A 27,478-nucleotide genomic window follows, 5' to 3' on the forward strand; every position below is an offset into this window, starting at 1 on the left:
ACATCCGGTAGTGTCAAAAAAAAAAACACATCACTATGGTTGACTCTTTAAGACTAACATACAGCAAATTTTCCTGAAGATAGTCCATCTCCTAAAATTTCTGTGCGTCTGAAAAATTATACTGAATTTATAAGTTTGAATACCTTCAAAGATGACCCTAGTTACAATAGAACAAAGTCCTGTACCGGTAACACAAGTAACACCAAATTTACCCAGTAACACTTCTCCAGTTAATGAAAAGTATAAGATTGCAGCAGCTCCCTGTAAGTACTTCATTACAATAAATAGTGACTCGGATGAAACTTTGAGTAATATTGAATCAGTTCCCAATAGTCCAGGGAAAGAAAATTCGCAAACTTCAGTTAGAAGCTATTCCAGTTCAACTAATAACCATCAAAAGGATAAGTATCCTCGAAGCAAATCACCCAAAAGAGATAAGAGCCCAATGGCTTGTGAAATTTATAGATGCATGAATATTGAAAACACAGAGGGTGATCAAAGTAATGAATTGGCAACTGGCAGCATTAATAAACGCCAGAGAATAGACATTGGTAGTACCTTAATTTGTAATGACAAGAAAACAGAACCTCGACCTCAATATTATATGGAAGACTCCTTAGCTCAAGACCCTTTTGTACTAGCTGAAGTCATTAAAAAAAATATAGGAGGTATTAGACATAACATAATTCCTGAGAGTCCACAAGAAGTGCCATGGCTCAGACATTATGAAAGACCACGTGCCATTCATCTAGGCTCAGCCAAGAATACTAGCCAGTTTGAAGATAAAGGAAAGGAAAATTTACGACAAAACCAAAGCTTATCCTGCGCACAGAAGAAAAATTATGAGACAATTAAGAAGCCTACTAATGTTATAACCGCGGGTGATACAGCTCAACCCGATTCTTATGCTGCAGGACACTTGTTGAGAGGTCGACATGAAAAACAACCAAAACCAGTTACCCGGACACTTGGTAAACGGGGGAGGCCACGAAAGCGGAATTGTCAAATGTCTGGTCCATCTTCAAAAACAAAGAAAAAAACGCAGGATACAACTTCTAATACACCATTCAATTCGGAACAAATATCAGCAACTAGTGATGGTGAACCAGGAGTGAACAACAGTACAAATAGGCCATCTGGCAATGGATTAACACTAAATGGTCATGCTTTGAGTATATGGGAATTGCAGACTCTATTTTTTAAATTCTTGCAACACGGGCATTTTAGAGTTGATCCTGAGCAACCACTGATCGTTACGTTCAATAATGATGAAAATAAAAATTTTGCTGCAAGAATGCAATGTTACGATCCCAAGGGGTATCACACGCAACCTTGTAACACAGATGTGACGAATAATCCTGAAAGCCAAGAAAATCCATATTCACACCGACACTTTTCAACTAACAATGATGTTAGCAGACATCATTCGAAGAATAATGGATGGCCAAATGACAGAAATCGTTGGAATTGTAATAGCGAACTCCCTACTTATACGAATCCAATATCGAATTACATGCAATCTCAACGCTCTTCACCTTCATATTACCACCAAAACTTGTACAACAGTGCAAACCTAATGGGAGACAACCTTAATAGTGACCATGGATACGTGAATTCAAATAACTTGATGAACAATGCTTTGAATCTCCTACCAACTACCAGTAACATTAATACTAACATCAATTTTAATCAGAATAATCAACGTCAATATGAGAACCCAGTAAATAGCCAAGAGATGGATTTGTCAACGATAAATAAAAATGCAATGTTGAACAACTCCACAAACTCGGTGCCTAGTATGTCTGTAAATAATCTGAGTTCCGACTGGAGATCCGACAACACCAATGGAGTTGTATCGAATACGGACTCGATGAACTTTTTGAGTGAGGTGAGCCAGACATTAGAAGATAGCACAAGCCTGAACAATTTTATGCACAGTCAAAATTCACCGAACAGTGTATCAGATTCTTGGACGAATAGGACGAATGATATGCTCAACATTAATAGATATTCAACATTTCCCCCATGGCAAGGATCATTTCCAATGTACAGCTCGTACTTGAATAACGCTGAACCTTATTATAAGAATATGTTCAACCCATGCAACACTCTAATGGCACTTGATCTCCCAAATTACCCTTACCAATATACTATGGAGAATAATTTAACTGAATGGATGCAAAACATTACTCCAGGTGATACTGGCAATTCTGCATTCAATGCTCCAAGTTGTCAATATTCTCGTATGAACTATGGATTCTCGGAAGTAAATCCGATGAATCAAAGAATAAACCTATCACTGTCAAGTGAAGCCACAGTTAACACCGTGGTTTCTGAAACGAGGTTCACAGATCTTGATGAGACAAATTCAGGAATGGAACATAGAAATTCATCGAAGCATAATGGTATGGAATTGAAGAATAACAGTTATCAAAAAGTTGAGTCAAGTGTTAATAACGAGATGCAAAAAAGTGCCAGAGGTTATAGCGAGCCCATATGTGTGCCGTATTCAATGGGATATAAAAATGACATACAAAGTCGTGATATTTATGATATTGATGCAGCAAATGTTGTTGACCATGATATTGATATCTTGGGAGAACAAAATCTACCTCCAATTCAGGATTATGTTAGCCGGGCGCTAGATAATTGTGAAGGCTACTTTAATCAGGCTTACAGAGCCAGCGATTCTTCAAACTCCAGGACTCTCACTGACCGATGGAATAATACAGAAACAGAATTGACCAAGTTACGACAGGAGCTGGCTGATTTTACCAAGCAATATTCCGAAAATCAGACAAGATCTGCATCATCAATTCTACATGATGACGGTGAGTATTGATGTGGCATTTTTACTTGCAACAATTGAGAGATATTTCAGTTCTTGCAAAAACTAATTTTGAAACAGCCTATATTCGAAAAATTAATTTTCTTATTTCAGTTTACAACTACATGATAATGCAAAACCTCAAAACGACTCAATACGACTCAACCAAAACAACTACAAACAATAGTTTTAACTATTAGTTATCTATATATTTTTATACTAAGAACACCGTTTTAAAATTGTTCTATGATATGTTGAATCATCATATACCAGTGGTACCCTAATCACACAGAAAAGGACAGTGAGTTTTTATGGTTTATGTTAGAGTCGTTAAAGTGTCTGAAAAGCTTAAGTACCTATCAATTTTGCTCGTTTTAACATGCAGTAAATATTTTGATATCCGACTGGTTTAATTCTATTTCATTATATGACATCGCTTTATATATCTGATCATACCGTGTAATGATAACATTGTGCACTCAAATGCGATGTACATTAAATCCAGCAAAAATTTTATCAAACAGAAGCTCGTCGAATGAATCATGATAATATTCATTGAGTATTTAATGTACACGCAAATGAAGCACAATCATCTCATGAATTATAAAGTGATTAGTTAGGAATAATAATCAGTCAGTAATTTGAAAATTTGCTAAGCCATTCATTCACTTGTGTTAATTTAAAAATGAATGGTGTTGAACTTTAATTTTAATTTTAATAACTTAAATTCAGAAACAGCAAAATGTTGATAGTATTATCACTATTACCATTCAAATTTTGCAATTCGAATAAAGTGTCGATTTAAAATTATGCATAATTCAAAGACGTGTTTCCTACTAGTGCTTAATATTGTATTTAGACCAGATGTTACTCACCTTGTTGAAATATGTATGCGTATTATTAGTGCCAACAATTTTATCTATGAGAGAAAAAAGCTAATATTTATTTTATTATTTTAGTAAATACTTTCAAAAATGTTCAAGAGATAGTTGACTATTATGTTCAACAAAAGTTAAAGGTGTTATTGTACTTGTTTCCGAATGTTATTCAAATTTCAACAATTTTATATTTTGTTATACTCAAAAAGCTCATCATTACACCAATGCTCAGCTTGACGAAAATTGATACTAAAGTTTTATCATCTTTTGTTATAGTTCTATATTTGTTTAAATATTTTTATATAATATAAACTGATATTTTTCTCTTATTATTAACAACCTTAACATTTGTTTTTATGTTCTTTTTCTTATCACCATTAGATATTAAGTGTAATGTCACACTTGAGTAAAATGCATGTATTTTATATTGTTAAAGTTTTGTATCGCTTATATCTTAAAAAAATAAAGTTAAACACAACGTTGAATCTGTAATATCTTCACATCTATGACATCATCTACCTTTGTCAACTGACCTTGGAGGGCATACATTTTTTAATGCACCGATTCATTGCAGCTATAGAACTCGTCCTTTTGAAAATAAAACATAACATTCTGAATGTGGCGTTTAATATTATAAAATTGAGTAATGGACACGCGTTTAGGATTAAACAATGACTAAAAATACTTCTTTTTATTGTCAATAAAAAATTATTTTTTTATAAAATATTTGGAGGTACAGATACTGTAATGACTTAAAAATACCCAATGGTCAACATTGAATATAAACAGACAGCAAATCCATTGTCAGTAATCTGTGAATTTGAATATTTCGGATTCTGAAATGGTACAGTAACTAAAAAGTACAATGAAGTTAAACAATGAAAAAAAAAACAATACCTTAGAACAATTTTATTGTCACAGGTCGATGATAGACTCTAAAGTTTTGGCAAGTAACCAGTTAAAATCTAAAATTTCATCCAATAATCTATGAGATGAGCTTTACCTAAAAAATAATAAAGTGGTATACAGCAAAAAAGTGTAATTGAAAAATCTACAGTCATAAACTTGACTTGGAAAGTTTGATTTAATTGATGCTTAATTTGGTCAGGGCACTTAATACTAGACCAGGTCACTGACTGGGGGTTTCTGGTGAAACGAGTCAGAACTATAATAGAATTCAATAATAATAATAATTTACATGAACTATGAAAAACAATACGTGAGATATTGTGAATGATGCGAATAATTAGAACTGAAAATTATTACACTTTGTCAATAGATACTTTTTCATGGACAATTTTTTACAGTATTGGATAGTTAATCGTAAGACATCATTAAATTTTAACATTATTTTAATACTTGGTAATGATTTAAAAGATAAAACTTCAAATTTTTGGCAGTCAAGATAGAATGAGTCGCAAAATAATGGAAACATGTGTACAGAAAAGTGATTCAATTAAAAACAGTCGTTAATCAAGTAAGAAAACTGCTATTGCTGCTTTATGCCAAAAATATCCTATTCAATTTCAAAGTATTTCTCTGATAATTCATGTGCGTCATTTTTTACAATTGATAAAATAATATCCCGACTAAATTATGGCAGTCAATATTTATACAAAATATTTAAATATTTACATAATTACAAAAGATCGTGTGTGCTAAATGCAGTCTTGCTACAAGATAACATGCTGTGATGCAGTGTAAAACACACCTCATTCTATTCCGCTAATGCCTGGATTTTGCACTTTGTGTCACCAAGCTTTTGTTTAAGCATTATGAATGTGGCCACGCATCTTATTTCATCCAATCATTATTAGTCAGGATATCTATGTTGTTTTAATGTTGTTACTGTCTATCACCACTCGAAAATTAATTAAGTACTAAGTAATTTGTTTTCGTCAAGTGAACAAAATTAGCAAAAGAGGTCTTACAATATTTTTGTAACAACACTTAAAGTGTGCTCCCTAAAAAATGTCTTTCATACAAAAATTCTTATCCACACTTAATTCGCACTGGGTCCCTCATTTCCAGCTATCGATAGGGATTGCACATATTTCGTCACAATTTGTTTCTAGCTAGTTATAGTCATGAGTTTATCCAATCATTCAAGCGTTCAAATTTTTACATTACTTAAAATGAGTCCGAATGGTAGTAATAACTAGACATACCATGATCACATATAGCTACTGCTTTTATCAGCTGACGATCAGATCATTGATATAGGGCTATAAAAAGTTATGCATGTTAGTTTTTTCATAAAAAATTGTATGTTTGTTCAACTCGAGAATAAATATTGAATAAAATTATGGTCACGTTAGCACAAGCTTCACAGCAACAACATTTACCTCGTTTATAACGGAGTCATTTCTGTTGCATTTTTTTTGTCTTTCTTATTGCCAGCAAAATCTACGGCGAAATCAACATCTTCGCTGTCATCCCCGAGAAGTCTACCCTCTGTATTTTTTGGCCTTCCGAACAACCTGCAGAATAAAATATAAGATTGTTAATGTGAGTATTAACGGAGTTGAATGTATTGTTAGTAATAAAATATTTATAATTCTATATTACATTGCCACTAGTTTATTATCATACGTTTCTTTATTATCTTTAGAAAACTCCTTATCATTGCGAGTTCAATAAAAACCGTGCGTCCAAACAATATTATCTAATGGCGTAATTTATTTTAGGATAAAAATCAATGTACAAGGGTTAAAGGTCAACCTTGGGATGATGCTTTATTTATAAATGGAGATACGAGGAAAAAAAAAAAGTAGTAAAACAGTGAAACGTCACACTAAGCATCTCCAATAGAAATAGTGTGGTTCATCGTGACTGAATTTCGTCGTTTAGTCGGCTGTTAATTACTTATGGATTTTTTTTTCTTTTGTTGGCAAAAACGAATCATTGTGGTGTTTGAGACAAGAGACCATATTAAATCATGTTCTGATTCGTAAAAGAATTGTGAATTCTATTTCAAATTCATATCAAATGAAAAATTGTATATGATTCACGTTCGACATAAACAGAGAAAATCATGGCAGATTTTCATTGATTGGAAATAAAATGAAATCATGAAAAATAACAAAAATTACGGCGTGAAAAAATTATTTGACCAAATTCTGAATGTACTGACCGAAAGAAAGTCCATGTCATTATGTTAGTGTAAACACAAAACTACAAATCAAAATATATTAAATAAAAAGTATTGCAGGTGATTTTTTATTAACAATAAGAATAAAAATTTCAGCTTACAAACTTCTCTTTCGATCGAATAAGCGTAGGGAAAATATACAAGAGGCTTCAACAACAGAGAAATTCTTGTTATATCAATATTTCAATCATTTAACTGGAACAGTATTAGGCTTTCACACAAACCTATTCTAAAAGTTAAACTTACAAAATTCTTAAATATGTAGCTCAATCTCCGAATCAGGAAGCTTTCGCAGCCTACATAAGAACTCATATTAATATATGATATTCGCAACATTTTCATATACCATACATCACAAGATAAAAAAATTAAAATAATAATCAACAAAAAAAAAAAATTCACTACTAGAATCCAAGAGAACTGTTCTTCGTGACCTAAAATTTCCTGGAAGACTAGCTATAGATTGAATTAATATATAATTGAATTGAATGGTTTACAGATTCTATTTTTATAGTATCCCCAATAATAATAATAATAATCATAAATGGAAAACGAGTCTAACATCAGTCGATGCATCAGCTACATAGTGATACCGAAATAACTTAATTAAAAATACATAATGGATGGCAGTGGCATATAGGAACCTATAGTGCATAGGTTGCCGTACTTGAATGCTTTTTATTCTTCAAGAATTAGGTACAACGTTTGGGGCTATACGTTTTGGTGGTTTGCATTTTCTCGGAAAATCGGAAGTGAATGGCTCGACTGAGCATACCTTGATAATGTGGAAGATGATCTCAGTAATGCGGGTATTGTTTCGTCGTCTCCACCACGATGTATAGATATTGTGTCCAGGTCCATACTTCTGGCAGCAAAGTAAGCTTGCATTGCCGAAATATATTCCGACGTTTCCAATTCTGGTCTCGTTGGTTTACGATATCTGAGTAATGATAGGCGCAAAGTTATAGATAACACGCTTGAGAAAAAGTATCTGATTCTTTCGACTTAGTGGTGGCTAGCTCAAAATTACTTTCAACATATACCTATTGAGGTGAGCTCCATGACTAACATATGCTGATTCTGGTGATTAAGATATGTTTTTCAATTACTTACAATTTCAGCATGAGCGAGCTTCCAACAACGGATACTGAACTCAGCGCCATAGCTGCTGAAGCCATCCAGGGTTGCAGAGTAAATCCTAGAGGACTGAACATTCCAGCCGCAATTGGAATACCCAACAAATTATATATACTAGCAAATAAAAAGTTTAATCGTATTCTGCGAACAGTTTTTCGTGAGAGATCCAGGCAAGCAATAACGTCGAGTAAATCATTCTGTAACATATTTTACCTACTTATATATACATTTTCAAATTGCGGCCAAGCATCACTATAGAACAAATGATTACTCAATAACTTTTTACACATATTTCAGCTAACAGAATAAGACTTACTCTCATCAATACAACATCAGCTGCTTCTACAGCAACATCAGTTCCGGATGAGATCGCAATACCAACATCCGATTGGGCAAGAGCTGGACTATCATTTACACCGTCACCAACCATTGCTACTCTTAATCCTTGTTCTTGCAATCGTTGAATTTTTGCCACTTTGTGTGACGGTAATACTTCTGCAAAAACTCTACTGATACCAACCTAAAAAAGTGTTATTCACGGTTTCGTTAGTAAATGTTGGGGTGTGATGGTATTGAGTGGAGCATGAATCATATGGCTATCATAATTTGATTATAAAATTTTATTACCTGCCTAGCTATAGATGCGGCAGTTTTTCTGTTATCACCAGTCAACAGAATAACTTCAAGTCCCATTTTTTTTAATGTATAGACTGTTAAATGTGCTTCAGACTTCACAGTATCAGCCACGCTGATCATAGCAACTAAGGTTCCGTTTACAGCCGCCAAAACAGCAGTGCGACCTAAGTCTTCTTCATCGGACATTCTCAAGTCAACGTCTGTTGGTACATTAATTACATTCCTCTTCATCCATTCTCTATTTCCTATCGCAACTTCATATACATCGTTAGAATCAGTTTGATCTCCGTGAGTATCTGGACTTAATAATAATTGTAAATCCAAGTTCTGTCTTTCCTGAACGGAACCAGCTGATAGCACGATGTCCACAGGTACGCCGTTCAGATTAAATGTCCCAGTTGTTGCGTTTCTGGCTTGGTTTGTGTAATTAACAACCTTCTCTGACTTTACGGCATGTGACATCATGACAGAAAGATGAGACACTTTACACTTCAGACCACATCCAGGGACTGCTTGAAAATTTGTACACTGCCCATTCACTTCCGTTCCAATTGTTTGTTTCACGTACCTTTCAATAGCTGGATCAAACAAGTATAGGCAATAAAGGAAAAAGATTTGTAAATCAATTAACATTACATCACCGACTGGCTTCCGTAAAACTACAAGTTTTGTACATCAAATTTACCTGACGCAATTGGATGTTCACTATTGACTTCCGCAGTTCCGACTATTGAGAGGAGTTTGGCAATGGAGCAAACTTTGTCATCAACAAACAGGCCAATTCTAGTTACGATAGGTACACCGTGTGTGACAGTTCCAGTCTTATCAAAGACAATACACTTAACTTTGTGTGCATTTTCAAGTGGCTCTGCTCCTTTGATCAGTATACCATTTAATGCTCCAACTCCAGTGCCAACCATTACTGCAGTTGGTGTGGCCAGACCCAAGGCACAAGGACACGCAATGGCAAGCACCGATAAGGCGCACCGAAATGCGTACTGGAAAATTAGTTCCTCTCTGTTCCCGCCGTTTTTCTTTATGTAGTCGTCGTCAGGTATTGGCAATTTGCTTCTGTCAACGTAGCCAACAACCGTCCAAGCAATCAAAGTTATTGTTGAGACAGCAATAACGAAAGGTACAAAATATCCGGCTATTTTATCAGCTAATTGTTGGATAGGTGCCTTGCTTGTTTGAGCTTCTTCAACCAAACGAACGATCTGTGCTAAAGTCGTGTGCTCTCCAGTGTGAGTGGCCGTAATTATTAGTGGTCCATTTTGATTGATTGACCCTCCAATAACAGAAGATCCAGTCTTTTTTGGCACTGGCATGCTTTCACCAGTAATTAAACTTTCATCGCACGTCGAATGACCTGAGATAACTTTACCGTCAACTGGGACTTTGGCACCTTGAACTACCTTTAGTGTATCCCCACGTTGCACTAAATCAATACTTATTAAACGCTCTGAAAGTATTTCATTATTGGCGCCTAACGTAACGAGGGTTGCTTCCGTTGCTTTCAAAGATAATAATTTGGACAGGGCTTCAGACGTTTTTCCCTAAAAATTGAAAACGCATTTTTTATTTGACACTTTCAAACTCACACATGAAAAATTTTAAAGGTAATACCTTGGCAACATGCTCCAACCATCTTCCTAAACTAATGAACACTAACAACATTGGTGGGGTGTCAAAGAAAGTTTGCGGACTAGTTTGCTGCTGCATTGCTATCGCCGCAGTTAGAACGGCAACTGAGTAAACATACGATATCGTTGTGGTCATCGAGATGAGAACATCCATGTTAGTGGATCCGTGTTTGAGCGCCCTATAGGCTTGGACATAGAAATGCCAGCCGCCAAAAAACTGTAAAAGTGATTGTATTATGCATGGTAGTCAATTATTTAAGATGCTCCTGAAGATATAGGGTAGAAATATTATTCTTAGTGCATTAAACAAAGTATTCGAAGAATGACATGTTGTTATGTAGTACCTGGACGGGAGTTGAGAAGACAAAAAGAATCAGATTTTCCCACGAAAGACCGGGTATTATGCAACACATATCGTGGTGAGTTTTCTCACCTAAAGACATAACTAACATGAAGTACGTCATTGCTATCATGCACGGCACACCAAATATCAATGATATCAAAAATGCAACACGCCATTTCTGAATCTCTTCCCTGAAACAGAAAAGTTGATACAATCATGACATGCATTATGATCGTTAGCGTGAATCAGAATGTAGGATACGTGGGAAAACGAATATGTGAACCTACTTGTGGTCCAGATAGCCTCTATTTTCTTTGTCTTTATTGCTAAATAAACTAGCAGTGAAACCTAATTTGTTGATACTTTCGACAATGTTTCTAACACCAGTTTGCTCTGGATCATATTTGAACTTTCCACGTTGAGTCGTGAGCGCAACCACTGCAGAGTTTACACCAGGTAACTTCTTCACGGAAGACTCTATTTTATTGACACACGAGGCACACGTCATTCCTGCAATCTGAAAGAATTGTCAGATTGCATTCGTATCATTCACATATAATAATATACCAGGCTTATTTCCTCGATTTCTTCAGCTAACGTAAAATCATTAATTGACACTTAAATTGTAGAATGTCTATTTGATATTTGTTTATTGAATAAGGAACGATTTACTACGATTGTATTCAAATATAAGTTTTGTACCTTCAGCTCAACTTCTCCTTCTCCAGAACCGGGTTCATTGATCAAAGACGCTGGGAAGCCGAGATCAGAGATACTGGAAGCAATATCAGCTGGTGCTATTTTTTCTGGGTCATATTTGACCTCAGCTTTTGCAGCTAATAGGGCGACTAAAATATTGTCTACCCCATACAATTTTTTACAGTGTTTTTCAATGGCAGCAACACAAGATGCGCACGTCATTCCCTGTTACACAGAAGGAAATAGTTTGTAGATTATACAATTTAGGTAATCAGATGAATTTTACAGAAACTAAATGAATAAAAACTAAGAATCATATAGGTACCTTGATGTGCAAAAAACATTTCGATAAATGTACAGCGTCAATTACAATGTCACCTCCGCCGTTCAATTGCACAATTACGTCTCCGTTTTTCAAGTTATTATTCGTTCCAGTATCAGCATGAGGTTTTTTCAATTGTCCATTAACTTCCTTAACAAATGCATCAAACCCCATCTCTTCAATATAAGTTGCTATTTGATCAGCAGTTACATCACCACTGCTGAAGGATACTTTTGCCTCTTTAGCGTCTAGGCTGACATCGATTTCTTTCACTCCTACCTTTTCTGAGATTACACCTACATGCACACAGTTCAATTTATGGCTAAATTAAGTGAAGTATCCTAAGAGTTGTATTGAAATTATAAGACATTATCATATCATTAAAGTGATGGGCAGTTTTACAAAATTTAAAACTATAAGTAGATTTGAGGAGGAGCCAGATCAGAAGTAACTTTCAAGTGAAAATACAATCATTGCATGTTCTTTATTTGATTCGTCTCTTATTAAGAAGTTTTCAGATGAAACTTACTTGTTATACTTTTAACGCAAGACCCACAAGTCATGCCGTCAATGTGTATACTGCACGTACTTATTGCAGGTTTTAAAATATCCTCACTTGCAGTATCGTTTGTTAGTAAAGGTAGAGATGCGGCAAAGCCCATGTCTTCAATTGCTTCTGCTAATTCTTGTGCTGTAGTTTCATTATTCTTGTATTCAATATAACCTGCTTTCTCTTCTAGGACCACTCTAATATTTACAACGTCATTTCGGGCACCTATAGTTCCTTCAATATTTCTCACACAACTCTGACAGCTCATCCCTTCAATAGTGATTTTGATTTTAGACGTGCTCGGTGTACGGTGGTTAGCATCTGGTATTCGAGGGACCCGCACCAGATGCGTCGTGCTTTCAAAATCAGCGTCATCTTCCACATCCCTGCAACAAATATAACGAGAAAATTTTTAATACTCATCTCACTCTCAGAAATTGTTCACTGGTATTCCTATTATGTTAAAGAGAACTATAGGTGAGGTGAGAGAATTGTAGTCACATACAAAAGTTACATAAATGAAGTAGTAAAAATGTTAAAAGGTCAGTTTTCTAAACGCGGTCATGAAATATTTTTACTTTTTTGTACTTGATACTTTACTGTAGGAAATTTTCTGACAATCATTAAGATCTTAGAGCTAATCATTGCATATAATAAACTCATTAAGGTAGAAAATGATATAAATTGGCTAATCCAAAGCAAGATAGTAAAAATATCACAAAAAAGAGATAAACTTCTTACAATCAAAAATTAATAACACGATGGCCTTTTACCACATACGTTTTTGCATTCGGCTTATTAATCAATACAGTTATTCCTCACTGAACTGAATGCGAATAACGTTTAGCTCTTTTGTAAATAGCAAAAGATAGTGACCAACTGTCATACGCTTACCACACAATATCTGAGATACCACACGCTGAGGTCAATAGTGGGTTTTTATCATCACTCATGGTTAATTCAGCCAACTATGTAATTTACTAATTTAGCAACAATTTTCGATGCACCGATAAGCTGATCAGATGAAACTTCAATCAGATTAAAAATAGAAAATAAAATTAAATGTCTTCTTTAGGGTGATATTTTTCTTTTCTCTATTATGAATTTACTGCATTTATGGTGCGATTGATGAGTCACCCTTCATTATCTGTACTGTATATGCATATGTTAGCTCATTGTGCCTAGACAAGTATCACAATTTCTGTTCTTTGGCAAATGATATACAGCTTATCTAATTGTAAAATGAAAATCGTGTCGAGTCTAGTCATCATCGACAGAAATCAATGCGACAACTACGAAGCGATTGTGAACTGTGTTTGTAACTGATATGAAACTTATATGACAATCATTTTATGCAGGAACTGTAGAACGAAGGCTGCAGAATATCTGTGGCCCTATCACGTTACACCGACTAGCTTATATTATCAAATTCTTACAACAATTTTTATGGAAAAAATTACGACGTGGCTAATTATTACTACGTTGCAGGAAGTTTTATTCAATATATGTTAGCGAAATTTAGAGTTTATCGAACGGTGATAAAAGCAACAGTATCTTTAAGCACAAACAACATTTGATGATTTTTAGTTCACATCGTGAGCCACTACAACTCATCGTTAATTTATAATTTTATCCATGTCTCCTTCTCCTCCGCTAAGACTAGGGTATAAATTGCACACGGCACTGATATATCACAAGATAAGTATAGATGTCGTAGTACAGATGGATTAAAAGAAGTATGAAAAAAGTAAAATTGCTTCCGCAGAGTGTTGCCGGAGTCTTGAGAGCTCTGTACCATAAAACGAGGCAAGGCATAACGAGATAAGCTAATTTTTTACAACAAACATTATCAGCTTCGACCGCTGCAGGGTCAGAGATTATAAATCTTGAAACGATGAATCGATTCATTTCTATCGCGTGGACATTTCTTTTTCACTTGAAAAATCTTAAATCCTGATCGAAATTCACTAAAAGTATTTATTTGTTCCTCTTCTTCGATTCCAATTTTTCAGGAGTGAAGAAATTTTGTTTTTCTCAACTAGAAAAAAATTTGGCAGTTGAAGGGTTAAATACTTTTTTTTTAGCATCTTCGTTACGTAAATCACATAAATAAAAATATATCATATTACTAGAAGAGCTACAATATTTTTTGTTACTTATTATTGCTCTGGTTATTCGATCGAAAAAATTTCAATCTTTCCAAATGATTGTAACTCATTGTTAGACAGATTGTGATTGTTAGTGATTGGAAAATAAATTCCACGATTAATAATTATGAAAAGATTGTTGCATTTCACATAGTGCACGACAATACAACGACGTCATTAATAAGTCCCGGGATTTTGATAAATTGCCTGGATAAAATTATTCTGTTTTGACTTACCAATTGGATTAAGAAATATATGGTGCGATAAAGATTGTGCTCGTAGCACGATATTGATTGTGTGACGTATATTAGTTTACTTATATTTCAGTAACATTTTACGTACAGTAAATGGTGCGAAAAAAAAAATCACAAGATGTAATTTAAAAAAGGCTAAGAAACTCGAGTGGTTGCTAGCGTTTTTCAAGCGTGAATTTATCCTTTCTGATGTTTAGACATGGGTAAAGAAAATCTATATATGTATAATATAGAAACAATCGAATGTAAGTAGAGGTGGGTTTAAATGTTTAAATAAGACTTATCATAACTTGAATAAGTGATGAAGGATAACGTCAAGGTGAAAAAAATATGTTTTGTACCTGACTGTATTTCGAATAATCAAGAAACGCTGAGTAAAATTGTTTTCAATAAGAGAGTATTTCTCGTTGCTAAATTCATTTCTGTTTTCCAATTTCATCAAATTTTTTTCACGTCTCGCGCGAAATCAGTTCGAAACATGCAAGTACGGAAAATCAAGCAAGTTAAGATCAGGGTACTCAATCATGAGTTACATTAAAAATGCTACGCAATAACAATTTCGCCTGTTACTCGAACAGCTATTAATATTCTCAATACCATCTTCACGTTAATGTTATTTGTTGTTTTTTTGCATTCAAAAATAACTTTTAGGTATGCCGTTGAACGTAGAAAAAACTTGAATACTGCAGACGGTACACAAAGTCGTCGGTTATTACTTGTTATTCCATCTGGCAATACTCTGTCAAGAAGGTATGTCTGTTATTCATAAGTAGACCAAAGCACTCTTGAGTAAGAGCCACGTTAAAAAGTTTTGGACAAACGTCTTCTTGTACTTTGTCTGAGCTCACTTAATCTATTTAGACACGAATGCAAATACAAAGTTGAGTGTGACTTTTAGATTGATTATTGCGCAAGACGTCAAGTCTCGAAATCTGTCGAAAAATTAATAACTTCTGTAATTTTGCAAGTCCAAACCTTCTTGTACATTCCATCGCAGTTGCAAAAACAAGATTATCATCAACAAAGCATTTTGCATTAACATCGCTTTGGTTTCTTTGTGCATTAGTTGTAAGTTAGATCGACATTTTCACCACCCATTGTGTCCAGTTTATAAATTAAAAACGGTAGTACACATTAAATTCCCTATGCAAAAGTATTTCCCGGGTGATTATTTCAAGAGAAAAAACATGCGTAATTTAAGAAGAGAAAATATTTATTAACCGTAAAGAAGTATGACAACAATGAAATAAGACAGCACGTGTAATGAATTATACGGCGATATTGAGTGCACGCATGTAACACGAAACGCGTGCAACAGTATAATAACTTACAAAAATATTTGGAATTATTAAGCCGGCAGGTATTAACAGGTGTTCAAATACTGAATTATTGTTTCAAACGAATGTTTACAAGTATAGAATTGCAAAGCTTGCGATCAACCATACTTTTCACGCGCAGGTAGCTATCATCGGGTCGTGTCATTTGAATTGACGGTAATATATGGGGCATTCGGTGTCAATTCGACTAGGTCCTCGCCCTCAGATTTCTTGTTATTACTGATTTTTTTTTTTTTTTTTTGCGGGAACAGGACCTGAAATACTTTCACTTTTTTCCGACAAAATCCCCTACGAGCAATGACTTGCGAAAGCTGTAAAAAGCTTCGTAATTTTAAAATCCGGAAAAAATATCAAAAATGCTACATTTCATTCCGATCGTTTTGGGACGTGATCTGTGACGATGAACGATCTCGTCCAAGGTATTCAGATACCAAGAACATGTTTAATTAGTTAAATTACGTGAGGTTACTATTTTTTCGATTTTTTAAGACATTTTGAAAAGTCGATAAACTTGTCTTTTCAAAATAGAAACAAAGAAAAAAAAAAAGATTCTTTCACCAGTCATTCGTAGAGGATTTTACCGAAAAAATGTGAGAAATTAATTTAGGTTCATGAAAAATTTCAGGAGAAACAATAAAGAAGAGGATCAGGATCTGGTCAAGTTGACATCGAATGTTCTATTTTTTTTCTCATTTAATCTGATTAGAAATGTACCGGGTTTGTCTACCCCTACTATATGTAACCGAAACGGTAGAGATTAAATTTATAGGGACATAATGAAAAATTCTGAACAAATTTTGTTAATGTTGCATGCGTTTTATTGACAGGTGAGGAATTTGGCTTAAAAATTCTACGGCCACACACTTCCGGTGAAAGTCGCCATCTTGAAAAACGTATTTTATCTCACATCTTGAAAATGGCTGACTTTAGGCTAACTTCCGCCGGAAGAGTGTGACTGTAGAATTTTTAAGTTAAGCTCCGTACCTGTTAACAAAACACATGCAACATTAAAAATATTCGTTTATCATCTAGGCTATTTGCCGATAGATCACATAAGATTTTTTTAAATTTACCTCACTTCTTCCGTCACCTTTATGAACGAAATTTACTGTTTTTAGAGTAAATAGCGTAAATATTTGTGTAATATACAGGACTGCATGAGTATGTAGTAATTATGGATGAGCAAAATTAAAATTCGGTATCTCCGATCACGACGATAACGCTACGATAATCTAAATGCTCTAAAACCCGACCAGTAGAAAGGATTGTCGTGAAATATGATATATTTCAATAATATGACACGTCCGCGCAGCGAGTAAAGTCCTATTTTTCTTCACGGTTATCGTAACGTGCTGTCACGTCGCATTAGAAAGTTATTAGCGGAACTCAAGTCAGTGGACAGTGTTCGCAAGAGAAGAAAAAAAAAACAAAACCAAACATAATCGGTACCTTATCCGGAGCTTGTCAATAATTTTAACCACGTTACGTATTTTCTGCGAGATGATTAATTTATCAAAAACGTGACTTACGAATAGACACCTCGTGCGATGCTCGATTAAAGAGTATAAATTCGCGGATACTACAGATTAGCGCGTCGAAGTGAAGCCGTAAATTATTACTGGATCACCATCCACGCGCGATGATCGTGTTGAAGTTAGTAACGTTACCGTAACGATTCATGCTGAGAAAAAGAAACCGTTAAGTCGCAATTTTTGAACTGTTTGAATTTCAGTAAACTGTAATAAAACAAAATGTACTCATATTTTGCAATCTTATTGTTAGTGACTTCAAAATCATAGTAAAAATAAGTAAATAATAATTTTTTCCCAATGTTTTGTTATGATAACGTTATACTGAGAAAATTTTATTTGTTACAGTAACTAGAAAAAGTTTATTAAAACAGATATCGTTAAAAAAACTGTTTGAATATTGTTGGAATTACTAAAAACGAGGTACGCCTAACCATTTTGCGCTATTGTCGATCCTTTTCTGGTTATTGCAACGCAAAATCAGTTTCGAGATTTACTCTACTTTTTTAGTTAAACAAGGCTTTAACGTCAATTTATCGTTGCACAAGCATTAAATTTTCGCAACAGTTGCGAGAAAATGTAGCAACAGTGATCGTAATGAGAAAGAATAGTAACGGATACCCGACTTTCCGGTGACAGCTAGGAAACTAATTTTCATTTTCTACCTAGAACTATATTTTTCGATTCTGGTAAAAAATGAAAATATTTAAGGACTGAGCGGTAACCGGAACTAAAAATTTCTGTCAGTTTACTAACTTCAACCTCGTGCTAAATAAAATATGACAAGTCGATACGTAAATATCGATTTTCAAATCATCCATAAGAAATTGAACAAAAAAAAATAGGCAACATTCTTCCTCTCCTCGCTTTCTTCACACCGTCAATAATATCCGTAATTAAAAATTTTTCCATGCAAAATGCAAGGCAGTGCATCGCTTCAGTAAACACGGTACGTACCTACACCAATTACGCATAGTGCATAATCAAGGGGAACTTATCATTAGAACACGTGTACTTTTCTATCTACACAAAATGATACAAATACTGACCCAAGGAGCTTTATATTTTCGAAATCTCGCTGATATTCGCAGGTTTTTTTGTCAGCCTTGCTGAATGAACTGTTTGTCGCGATATCCGTTAAGTTCTGGTAAACCAGTTTGGCGCCATGCACCAGAGGCCCGGTAAACTTCGTCATTTCGACACGCTTTCACAAGACTTGTTTTTTCACTTTGTCAAACTTAGGATTAATTTCATTCTGCAGTAGGAAATCGGAATAGTTGGCAACAACACTTTTCCAACCGTATATAGGTAGATCTTTTTAATCAAACAAATTTTCACCAAAATACTTTCACAGTGGGCGTAAACAAGAATGCGGGATATTTCACATTATATTTCACAAAACTATCACAACTGTGTCGTTGATCGATTGTTTACGTTACGGGAGATAAACGCAGGTTTTTCGATCGAAAACTTGACGAACATTTAACTCGACGCATTGTGTTTAGTTTGTAGAATAACAAGTCCAATAGTATTATACAAAGACAGTAGTGAAATTTATAATCACCGAATGTCGTTTACCACAGAAAAACCATTTTACACCACGCGTACAAATTTGCTAAATTCAACATTTTCGAGTAATTTATTACGGCTAATTCAAGGCGAAATGAACCGAGAATAGAAAGCAAACAGATTTCGTTAATCCAAGATCAAGACTACGCCGCGAATGAAATTCTCGTTCAAGAATCGGCCGGTTGACGGTGGTTTATAGCATGGGAAAGGGAAAAATAAAAATACATTGCAGGCACTTGAGTAGGAGAGAGAAAAAGAGAGGATGAAAATAGTGGGGATAATTGTAGGTATCAAGCAGGAAAGTCTGATTTGGCAACGGTAGACACGGAGGAAATTAGAGCAACGACTATTATCCGAGTATGTGTAAGATTTCCTTTGTTGCTTATCGCGTGTAACCACTTGCAATAATTGTTTCTAATCAGCGATTCGGTTTATTAAACGCAGCGATAACGTCGCTCTCGTCGGGAATTTTTTCTTTTTTTTTTTACGTACATATCTCAAAGTATCAAGAATTTACTTGCATCTACGGATGTTTACGTATATCGCGAATTCTTAGAGGCAAAGTGGTTATATTTCGTCAGTCACTCGATTGGTCTGCTCTGCGTGACGAGGTTCTTTCAGCTTGCAAATGGTTTTTCCCTTGTTCACTCTCGGATCGAAAGAGCACAAAGTCTTTATACATTCACTTCGGTTAGCATGAATTAAACTGCGTTTATTTCCCGCAAGCCGGCGAGTTTAATTATTGTTAATATTCTAAATGCGTATAACAACGTCTCTCTTGCTGCAAATTGGGTAAAGCCAAGAGCAAAGTAAATTTGTCTTGTTGTATAATGCGTAATGTAAAAACGAGGATGAAGAGCTGGCAGCCAAACGTTCTAATGTTCATTTGAATAAGTTAGTGAAGTCCGAAAATCAAAATTTTGTCAAATACGTTGAACCCTCGATCCTTTTATAGAATTATGAGAATAAAACTGAACTGCATTTTTCTTTTTTCAAAAAGTTTAATATGTTTGTTTAACTTTAGCTGCTTACCTCAGCTTACGATAATGTGTAGCAAGATTATTCGTCTTGAAAGAGTATCGTCGTATCACCGCATGAAATTTCCTTTCCTAACAACGACAATTACGAACGTGATACGATCAGACGATTATCGAATCGACTTTACCAATTCTGTGTAAATATATGTAACATACGCATTTCTCACGACGCAAATACTTCTCTTCCGGTTCTAGTGCCACCTGTGACAATGACACGAATAATTGCCTATACTTCATTTTTGCCATTGAGATGGTATTGTTGAAAGAGCGAACGCTCGATTTTGTGCGCTATAATTACTGCACGCGTTTGAATAAGCGTAGCGTTGTTCTGAATCGCGAGGAAAATGAAGGAGGGATCGAAGTATGCAGGCACGTGTCCCAGATTCTGTCAGGTGTAAATAGTCGTCATTTGTGAAATCAACTGCACCTTATAGTACAGCGAGTATATCGAAGAGTGTACCAATTCGACGCCGTTATAGCAGCAGATAGAGAAAATGAAATACGTACACAACCAGACACCACAGAACCACGAAACATCTGATTCGTCGATCTTGAATTTCGTGAAACCGGTTTTAGAATCATATTTTTAAGCCTGTTGTCTGCCATCGGTATTTCAATAAATACAAAACGGTTCAAACACATTATACATACGAATCACGGTTTCTTTATTACAGGCGTGTATGGTTTTGTACGATAATTTATTGTCCAAAGTACGAAATTATCAACGAATAAGCTTTTACAATAGAAAATAAAAATTTACATCTCGTATTATTTTTAGTATACTGCACAATTTTTGATACGTAGATAAAATATATGCCAAGTTGAATGTAACACGGCATGCACAGCGGTGAACCGCTAATTTCAATTAATTTACACGATATATAGAGATGCTGTATTTTTCCTTGAGAATTAATATTTCCAAGTAACAGTGGTGATCAGGTACAACTCAGGCATTCAATATTTCATGAAAGAAGACGAACAAAACGTGTTTATCGCCGGTAGTAATTATTAAGCTTATCGTGTGAAACATACGTACGTATCTACTGAATGTTTTATGTAACTCGCACAGCGGCTATGCTTATGCGCAAACATATATTGATACCTCAAGTAAATTCTACGAGACAAAAATTTATTTTAATAGAAAACGTCGTGCGACGGAAATATATCGGCTGGATCTTGAAACCGAAACGATTTATGCGATCGTCGAAAAATATGTTTTTACGAAAACCTGGTTATCTTTCAAGTTTACAAACATTTACGCCGCGGAGAAACAAATACCTAACTGTTTAGCGATTAACAATATTACGCAAACGCGATTGACCGGGAATTCTTCTAAGTAGTAACGGTCGATATTATCGTACAATCTTCTTAAAATACAGTTTAATACGCGTTTTATAATCATAAGCGTATGTGTGGTTTTTTCACTCAGGAACAGCTGTTTAAGCAATAAAGAAGAAACAGATACACGTAAATCGAGACACAGTCGTATACATAGTATAAAGTTATATACGGAGATTATTTGCTGCAAAACGCTTCGTAATAAAAGCGCAATAACAATTTCCAGCAATTATCACCAAAGACTATTGCACAAATTAGAGTCCTTGAAAAGTATGATGGCTGTAATAATCGAATGCATCTTGCAGAATATATTTCGATGTAGATGTATAACTGGTTTTTGTCATTAAAACCACCATTAAATTAACTCAGATATACATGAAAATATTATAGGACTTTACGGCGACGTCGAATTGATTGTTTCCAGCTAGTGACTCGCGGGCCGGAAGCAAAGCTCGGAAACTCGGAAACGTCAACTTTTCAACGTATAAGCTCCATTGTGATATCGGGACAAAACAAAAACATCCTTTCATTCATACGGATAAAAGTTTATCAGAGTAACGACTCATTGATTAGTAGTTGGAAAGACAATTGCCCATTAGGGTATCTTATTTCATACATTTCATCATATACCTACACATGTGTACATATATACTTCTCTTTTAGATTTACTTACCACAAACTGTCGTTTTTTAGCTGCTGATACCTAAAACCGTTCGCACTGCTCTTCATTATTAAAAAATTAATTACAGAATAATACTAATTTAGTTAAAGGAGGATTAGATATTAGAAACGCGCACAGCTAGTCAGTCACGCACTGTTTTTCAATTCACACACGGACGCGGTCATAGTTTAGTTTCTTTTCACACGACTCGTATGTTTAAACTACGATTATACAGTGTATATATCACGTTCGTCATTTGCGATTACAGGTATAGAAATACGTTCAAATTCTATTGAGAAAATCGTTGAAACGTGTTGAAAATCAGCACCTGAAACAACACTTGAATATCGTGTTTGTAAAATGAAAGAGTTTACACTTTCCGGAAAAGCACTGTGAACGATAATTCGACGACTGATCTAAACAAGATTAAAACCAGATTCTTTCCGTTGTTATGTATATATTTTTTTTTTATTTGTTTTTAAACACGACCCGAAACGCGATCGAGCTCTGGTTATAATTTTTTAATATCCATAGCAGGTAACCGATATAGATGCGTCCGGTACAATAACCATTCGGTGACTGATAACGCAGAACGGACTGCAGCGGCTGTTCACACAGCACTCGAGGTATATCCACACCTTGTCGGAGTAACTTATCTGTTGTTATTACCGGTAAAGAACAAATCGAATGTTGCACCAGGAAGAGTGAGGGAGCACTGAGCGCGGTGTTTGCTTTGTGAAATTAAAGCTAATCCGTAGGTGTTTTTTAAACTCCGATTCACAGTCTACTCCGAGTGATAAGTCAAGCGACTCGCAATCAGGCTATTGAAATGCGAATACCAAATTGGTGGGGTGTTGAAATAAACAAATTCATGAAAATTTCAAATTTATGTCACCGCGAGAAAGGTTGGACAAGAATTGGAAGGCCTGATTGTAAGTAGAGGAATTCAGGAACCACCCAAAGCAGATAACGATTAAACGCTCAATCTCTGATAGGGCCGGGTGCAATAAACACAACAATTGAAACTGGTATTGTACGAGACGTCTCACGTCCGCAAGTCGGAGTCGTGCGCAATGTCAATATAAGAAAACGCGCCGGACTCCGAGAACGGACTATAATCTACGATAGGTCATCTTACACGTGCGGACCGAGAGTTACGTGACGCGATGTTCTCGATGCAGACACGTCGGTCGAATGGGAATTGCATGGTGAAATATTGAGGATAACTGCAACGTCAATTCTATTTCCGGCTAAAAATCAATTCGGAAGAAGACCATGGGCTTCGCTGTGTTCGCGTACCCGGGTGCACCCGGAAGTTTATGATTACAACTCCACAGTCACAGGTGAGTAAGTAAGAAATGATAAAATGTATATTGTTAACATTGTCCAAGTATTGAGGTTGAAATTATCGTTACCGAGAGCAATTGGCACGCTATGCAGTTAGCGAAATCGGGTAGCACGGAACAAATGCACTCAAAAAGTAATGAAAAAGAACTTCTCAACCTTCGAAGAGGCAGTTAGCGTGTTGAAGAAACCGCTCTCAATCGTTTTTAATAACGTTTGCAGATCGGCGTGTTGATTCACGTGGAAAGTTAATTTACGCAGACATTTTTTTCCTGGATCTTACACGGTACTCAAATTACAAGAAAAAAGAAAAGCCAAAACACGCGGTGAACATGCGGTGACTGAATTTTAATCATTACAGCAAAGGTTCGACACGTGACTTTGAATATTTATCCAGCACTTGGTTAGTCCACGTGTAATAAACGGTGAAAATTTGGTGAGTCTGCGGAGCGATACGTCTACGGTGAAACGAAAAATTCGAATGAACATTATTTTAGTTTTCATAATTATTTGACGAACACGCTCACGTAACGACTAGAGAATAACATCTAGACGATATGTGACGTGTTGTAACTCGTTAGAAAGCACGTAGTTACCGCTGACACCGCATATTGTACCGTATCACTGTAAACACAACTGTATGAACGTGGTGGAAGAGTTATGAAAATATGGTTGTTTGTTATAAATACGTAAACTGTTACCGCTTGTTGATTATCAACCGGAGGTAACCGACACTTCTTTGTTATATATAAACTTTAAATATTGAGATCTCTCGATATTAACAGCCTCGATCTTGACGGTGAATGGGTCAGAACTGGATTGCTCACGATACTCCGAATAACGTCGAACTATACCGCGAGTAGTTTTTACGAGATTTTTTTCCCACGTAACTCATGTGCATTAGAGAAAGGGAAATCCCGGTCCATGGTCAGGGATTGTTCGGTCAGTCGGGACCTAATTTTCTATCAGGTGTCGAAACGTTATACCGATCAAGTTTACGTTTTCACACAACGTAAAGTCGACTCTGTTAATTCTCAATTAGGAACAAAGTTTTGATTGAGTGAAAAGTTACGATAACTTACCCAGTCTTCGATACTTCGGTTTCCATTTGTTGTACCCGAGATTGACTCGTTTCTTCTGGAACAGACGTGATCTGGCGATGATACAGGCTATCCGGACTGTGACTGAGTGATAAACGATCGCAATAAGCGCGAGGCGAACCAGGACGAGAGTTGAACAAAGACTAATGTTCCGTGGTGCGATTCTGATAGAAGATTAGTGACATCGAGTACCTCACAAATATGAACTACTTTCGGGAAAAAGAGAAAAAATGAATGGAAAAAAAATATCGATACGCCAACGCGTTACGCTGCCCGATAAGATATAACCATTGATTCGATTGTACGGAACGTTGCAGTGGACGGGATACTTTGTTAGATTCTCTGTTTTCCGAAGACGTTAATCATGACGCAGTTCGCCGAGAATGGCAACGCGGGATGAGTAATTCCTGCAACTCACACGCAACTTGTTCAACTGCTGGGAAAAATAGATTTGTATCAATCTTCAACGGTCATCACATTTAAAAAAAATTTTACTTCAATTGCATGCGCAAAATTAAAGGTGAATATACGCACTCGATCTCGTGTAGCGAAGTAAAAAAAAAAAAAAAAAAACTTGGTTCCAGAGGAATCCTGCTTGTCGAAAGTTGTGTGGATTAAACTTCTGTTGGTAAAAAATACTCTGGTATGTTTATTATAATGTGTGACCGAATTTCGAGGAGCGTTTTGAAAAATCTAATGGATCAAAGTACGCGATTAAAACCGAAAATTCGCAGGCAGACATTCTAGTTACACGAATCTTTCACTTGGGCGGTAAATGGAAAAATGAAACATGGCACATTGATATGTATAATATTAATACAGATCTGACTTGACTTCACAATCACATACCTAGCTCATGATCGTTCTTGGCAACTGATGTTTTTTCTTCTCTATTGCCATTGATTTGCCACTCCATCTTCACCTGAAATGAAGCACTGAATAAATACGTGTATTAAATCCGCAATAACGTTTATTGAAGAAGGGAACTACATTCTACGTGGATACAAATATTCCAACAAGAGGAATGATCGGGTGCATCGGCTGTAGCGTTGTTATCAGCAATGAGATACGATTCTAATTGAAGAGAATATAAAGAAAAAAATTCGGTGTTTTAATTACAATTATTATGATTTATACTGACGCGGGTTTTAAAACATTGTGTACTCATTTTTAATAAAATTTCCGGCTTATTTCGAAGAAGTCATAATTCGAGTTATACGAATAGTAATGATCTAACAAAGATACCATTAGAATACCTGCACATTTGTGTGCACAATACACATTTGTGAATCGGACGAGTGAAGTGTGCAGTTAAATTTGCGATTAAATTACATTCAAGTGCAGGTTTATCATAAATATGAAGTGCCAATTCATAAAATTCGTAAGAAAAAAAAAAAAAAAACATCAAGTGGCTACGAAAGTGACATTTAATATAGTGTAGTTCAAATTTTAGCGCCAAATTAGCGGCGCTATCGGTTGCATTTACGTCATACAGCTGCAGCCAATCGACACGGTTTTTAGGAATGCATATAACGTTAGTTGAGCGAGAAGGAATGATAGTGTTTCTAAACTGCATCTTGGAACTTTCTGTTGACATTTAAATGATCGATAATTATCCGACGGCGGTAAGATAGCGTCTAAAGAAAGAAATTGCAGACAACTTATAAAAAACAATGTTATTGATATGGTAGTGATAACATTGCCATCCATTGTCTGGATCTTAATCAGGTAATAAGTCCCTGCCTCTAATCTCAGTTATACAATGGCTGAGATTTAGAAACTGCTATAAGCGAATTAATGTTCACCGACACAGAGCATAAACGCAAGAGCAACGTCAATATCGGTTCTAACGTTGAAAATAAAAATTGTTCCGATATGCAGAAGCGATGACCGCGTTATTGTGGAAAACAACGAAAACATCACGATATGCTTAGTTTCCCGACACATAATTCGGGTATAACCTTAAATCGTTGCGAATGATCTCCGACGTTATTTACCACGCGAAATCTGTCTGGCAAAGAAATTATGAAAGAAGACGGGTATAATCTCCGCCTTATCGTGTTGATATTCACATATAAATCTACATATTATAAATAAAAGTAAGTCATATCCTGCAGCAAAACTGTAGGGTTACATAGGCTGTCAGAAGGCTACGTGACCGTGATGCGTGGGACGGGGTGAGGAAAACACCTTCGCGTTCATACTGGAGTTTCGATAAAGAACGGCTGTGCCAGTATGACTGTGATACTTACTTTTAATTAAATAACCCCGTGCATTTCCTCCCCAATGATATGGATAACCGTCGTAAATAACTATTGCTATGTTCAAAGTGGGCACAAAACACACACTCACAAGACAGCTGATTCACACTGATCGATTAACTGTTTCGACTTCAAGTCGATTCGCCAGTCTCGATTCGAATTAAGAAATATCAGTGTTGCCAGGTCAGGGGATTTGTTCTAGATCTAGGGGCATTTTACCTCGGCTTAAAAGGGGAGGAACCGGGAAAGAAATTTTTAGGGTATTTTTCGGGGTCGTGAAAGCCCGCGACAAACCAAATATGGTGGAAGGATAACTGTCTTTTTATGTCTACATAAATCTTGGGTTTATATTGACGCTACCCTCGTTATCTTGAGTCTGGTACTTACGCTGATATATAGATAATGTTGAACCAGCTCCGTGGTAAACAGCCGCGAAAGAAAGATAAATAGAAAGATAAATTGATTGCATCTCAATCTGAACATGTATGGTGTAAATTGGCTCGGTATTGGGCAAGTAACTTGCTGTTTTGCGGCAGAAAACATACATGTATATACCTGTGTACATACATGCATGTCATATGCCGCAAGTGCAGCAAGCTTCTTTCAGGAGCGCAAATGTCAGTTGTCTTCTTACAAATGCGGAAACACACAGATAATGTGCATACGCCCAGGTGATGGTCATTACGTGAACTTGCGACAGAGTGTTATTCAATTT

General features: G+C 35.7%; 2 protein-coding genes across 14 annotated transcripts; one reads left to right on the forward strand and one right to left on the reverse strand.

Moving 5' to 3' along the window:
- On the forward strand, positions 1–4,140 carry LOC124179408 (putative uncharacterized protein DDB_G0282133). The gene is made up of 2 exons (XM_046563734.1): positions 1–2,831; positions 2,942–4,140. Exons 1-2 carry the CDS (start codon positions 152–154, stop codon positions 3,025–3,027), a joined length of 2,766 nt encoding a protein of 921 aa, XP_046419690.1. The 5' UTR covers positions 1–151; the 3' UTR covers positions 3,028–4,140.
- On the reverse strand, positions 4,059–26,886 carry LOC124179407 (copper-transporting ATPase 1). 13 transcript variants are annotated; one of them, XR_006870027.1, is made up of 15 exons: positions 18,503–19,173; positions 12,166–12,572; positions 11,640–11,932; positions 11,318–11,539; positions 10,903–11,132; positions 10,617–10,806; positions 10,256–10,489; positions 9,315–10,185; positions 8,621–9,207; positions 8,310–8,513; positions 7,970–8,190; positions 7,632–7,796; positions 5,417–6,185; positions 4,603–4,708; positions 4,059–4,293 (listed from the first exon to the last, which is right to left on the reverse strand). XR_006870027.1 is itself a non-coding variant. In XM_046563728.1 (15 exons), the coding sequence occupies exons 2-15, from the start codon at positions 25,416–25,418 to the stop codon at positions 6,056–6,058; spliced, it is 3,873 nt and encodes a 1,290-aa protein (XP_046419684.1). In that variant the 5' UTR covers positions 25,419–25,424; positions 26,755–26,886; the 3' UTR covers positions 4,382–6,055. The 13 variants fall into 13 exon arrangements, 9 of the variants coding, with proteins under 9 accessions (XP_046419684.1, XP_046419683.1, XP_046419687.1 ...); XM_046563728.1 differs by lacking the exons at positions 4,059–4,293; positions 18,503–19,173 and adding exons at positions 24,485–24,536; positions 25,352–25,424; positions 26,755–26,886 and having other exon boundaries at positions 4,382–6,185; XM_046563727.1 differs by lacking the exons at positions 4,059–4,293; positions 18,503–19,173 and adding exons at positions 24,485–24,539; positions 25,352–25,424; positions 26,755–26,886 and having other exon boundaries at positions 4,382–6,185.
- Between the last annotated feature and the right edge of the window lie 592 nt (positions 26,887–27,478).

The sequence above is a fragment of the Neodiprion fabricii genome, chromosome 4 (assembly GCF_021155785.1).
Source record: "Neodiprion fabricii isolate iyNeoFabr1 chromosome 4, iyNeoFabr1.1, whole genome shotgun sequence".
Taxonomy (NCBI): Eukaryota; Metazoa; Arthropoda; class Insecta; order Hymenoptera; family Diprionidae; genus Neodiprion; species Neodiprion fabricii.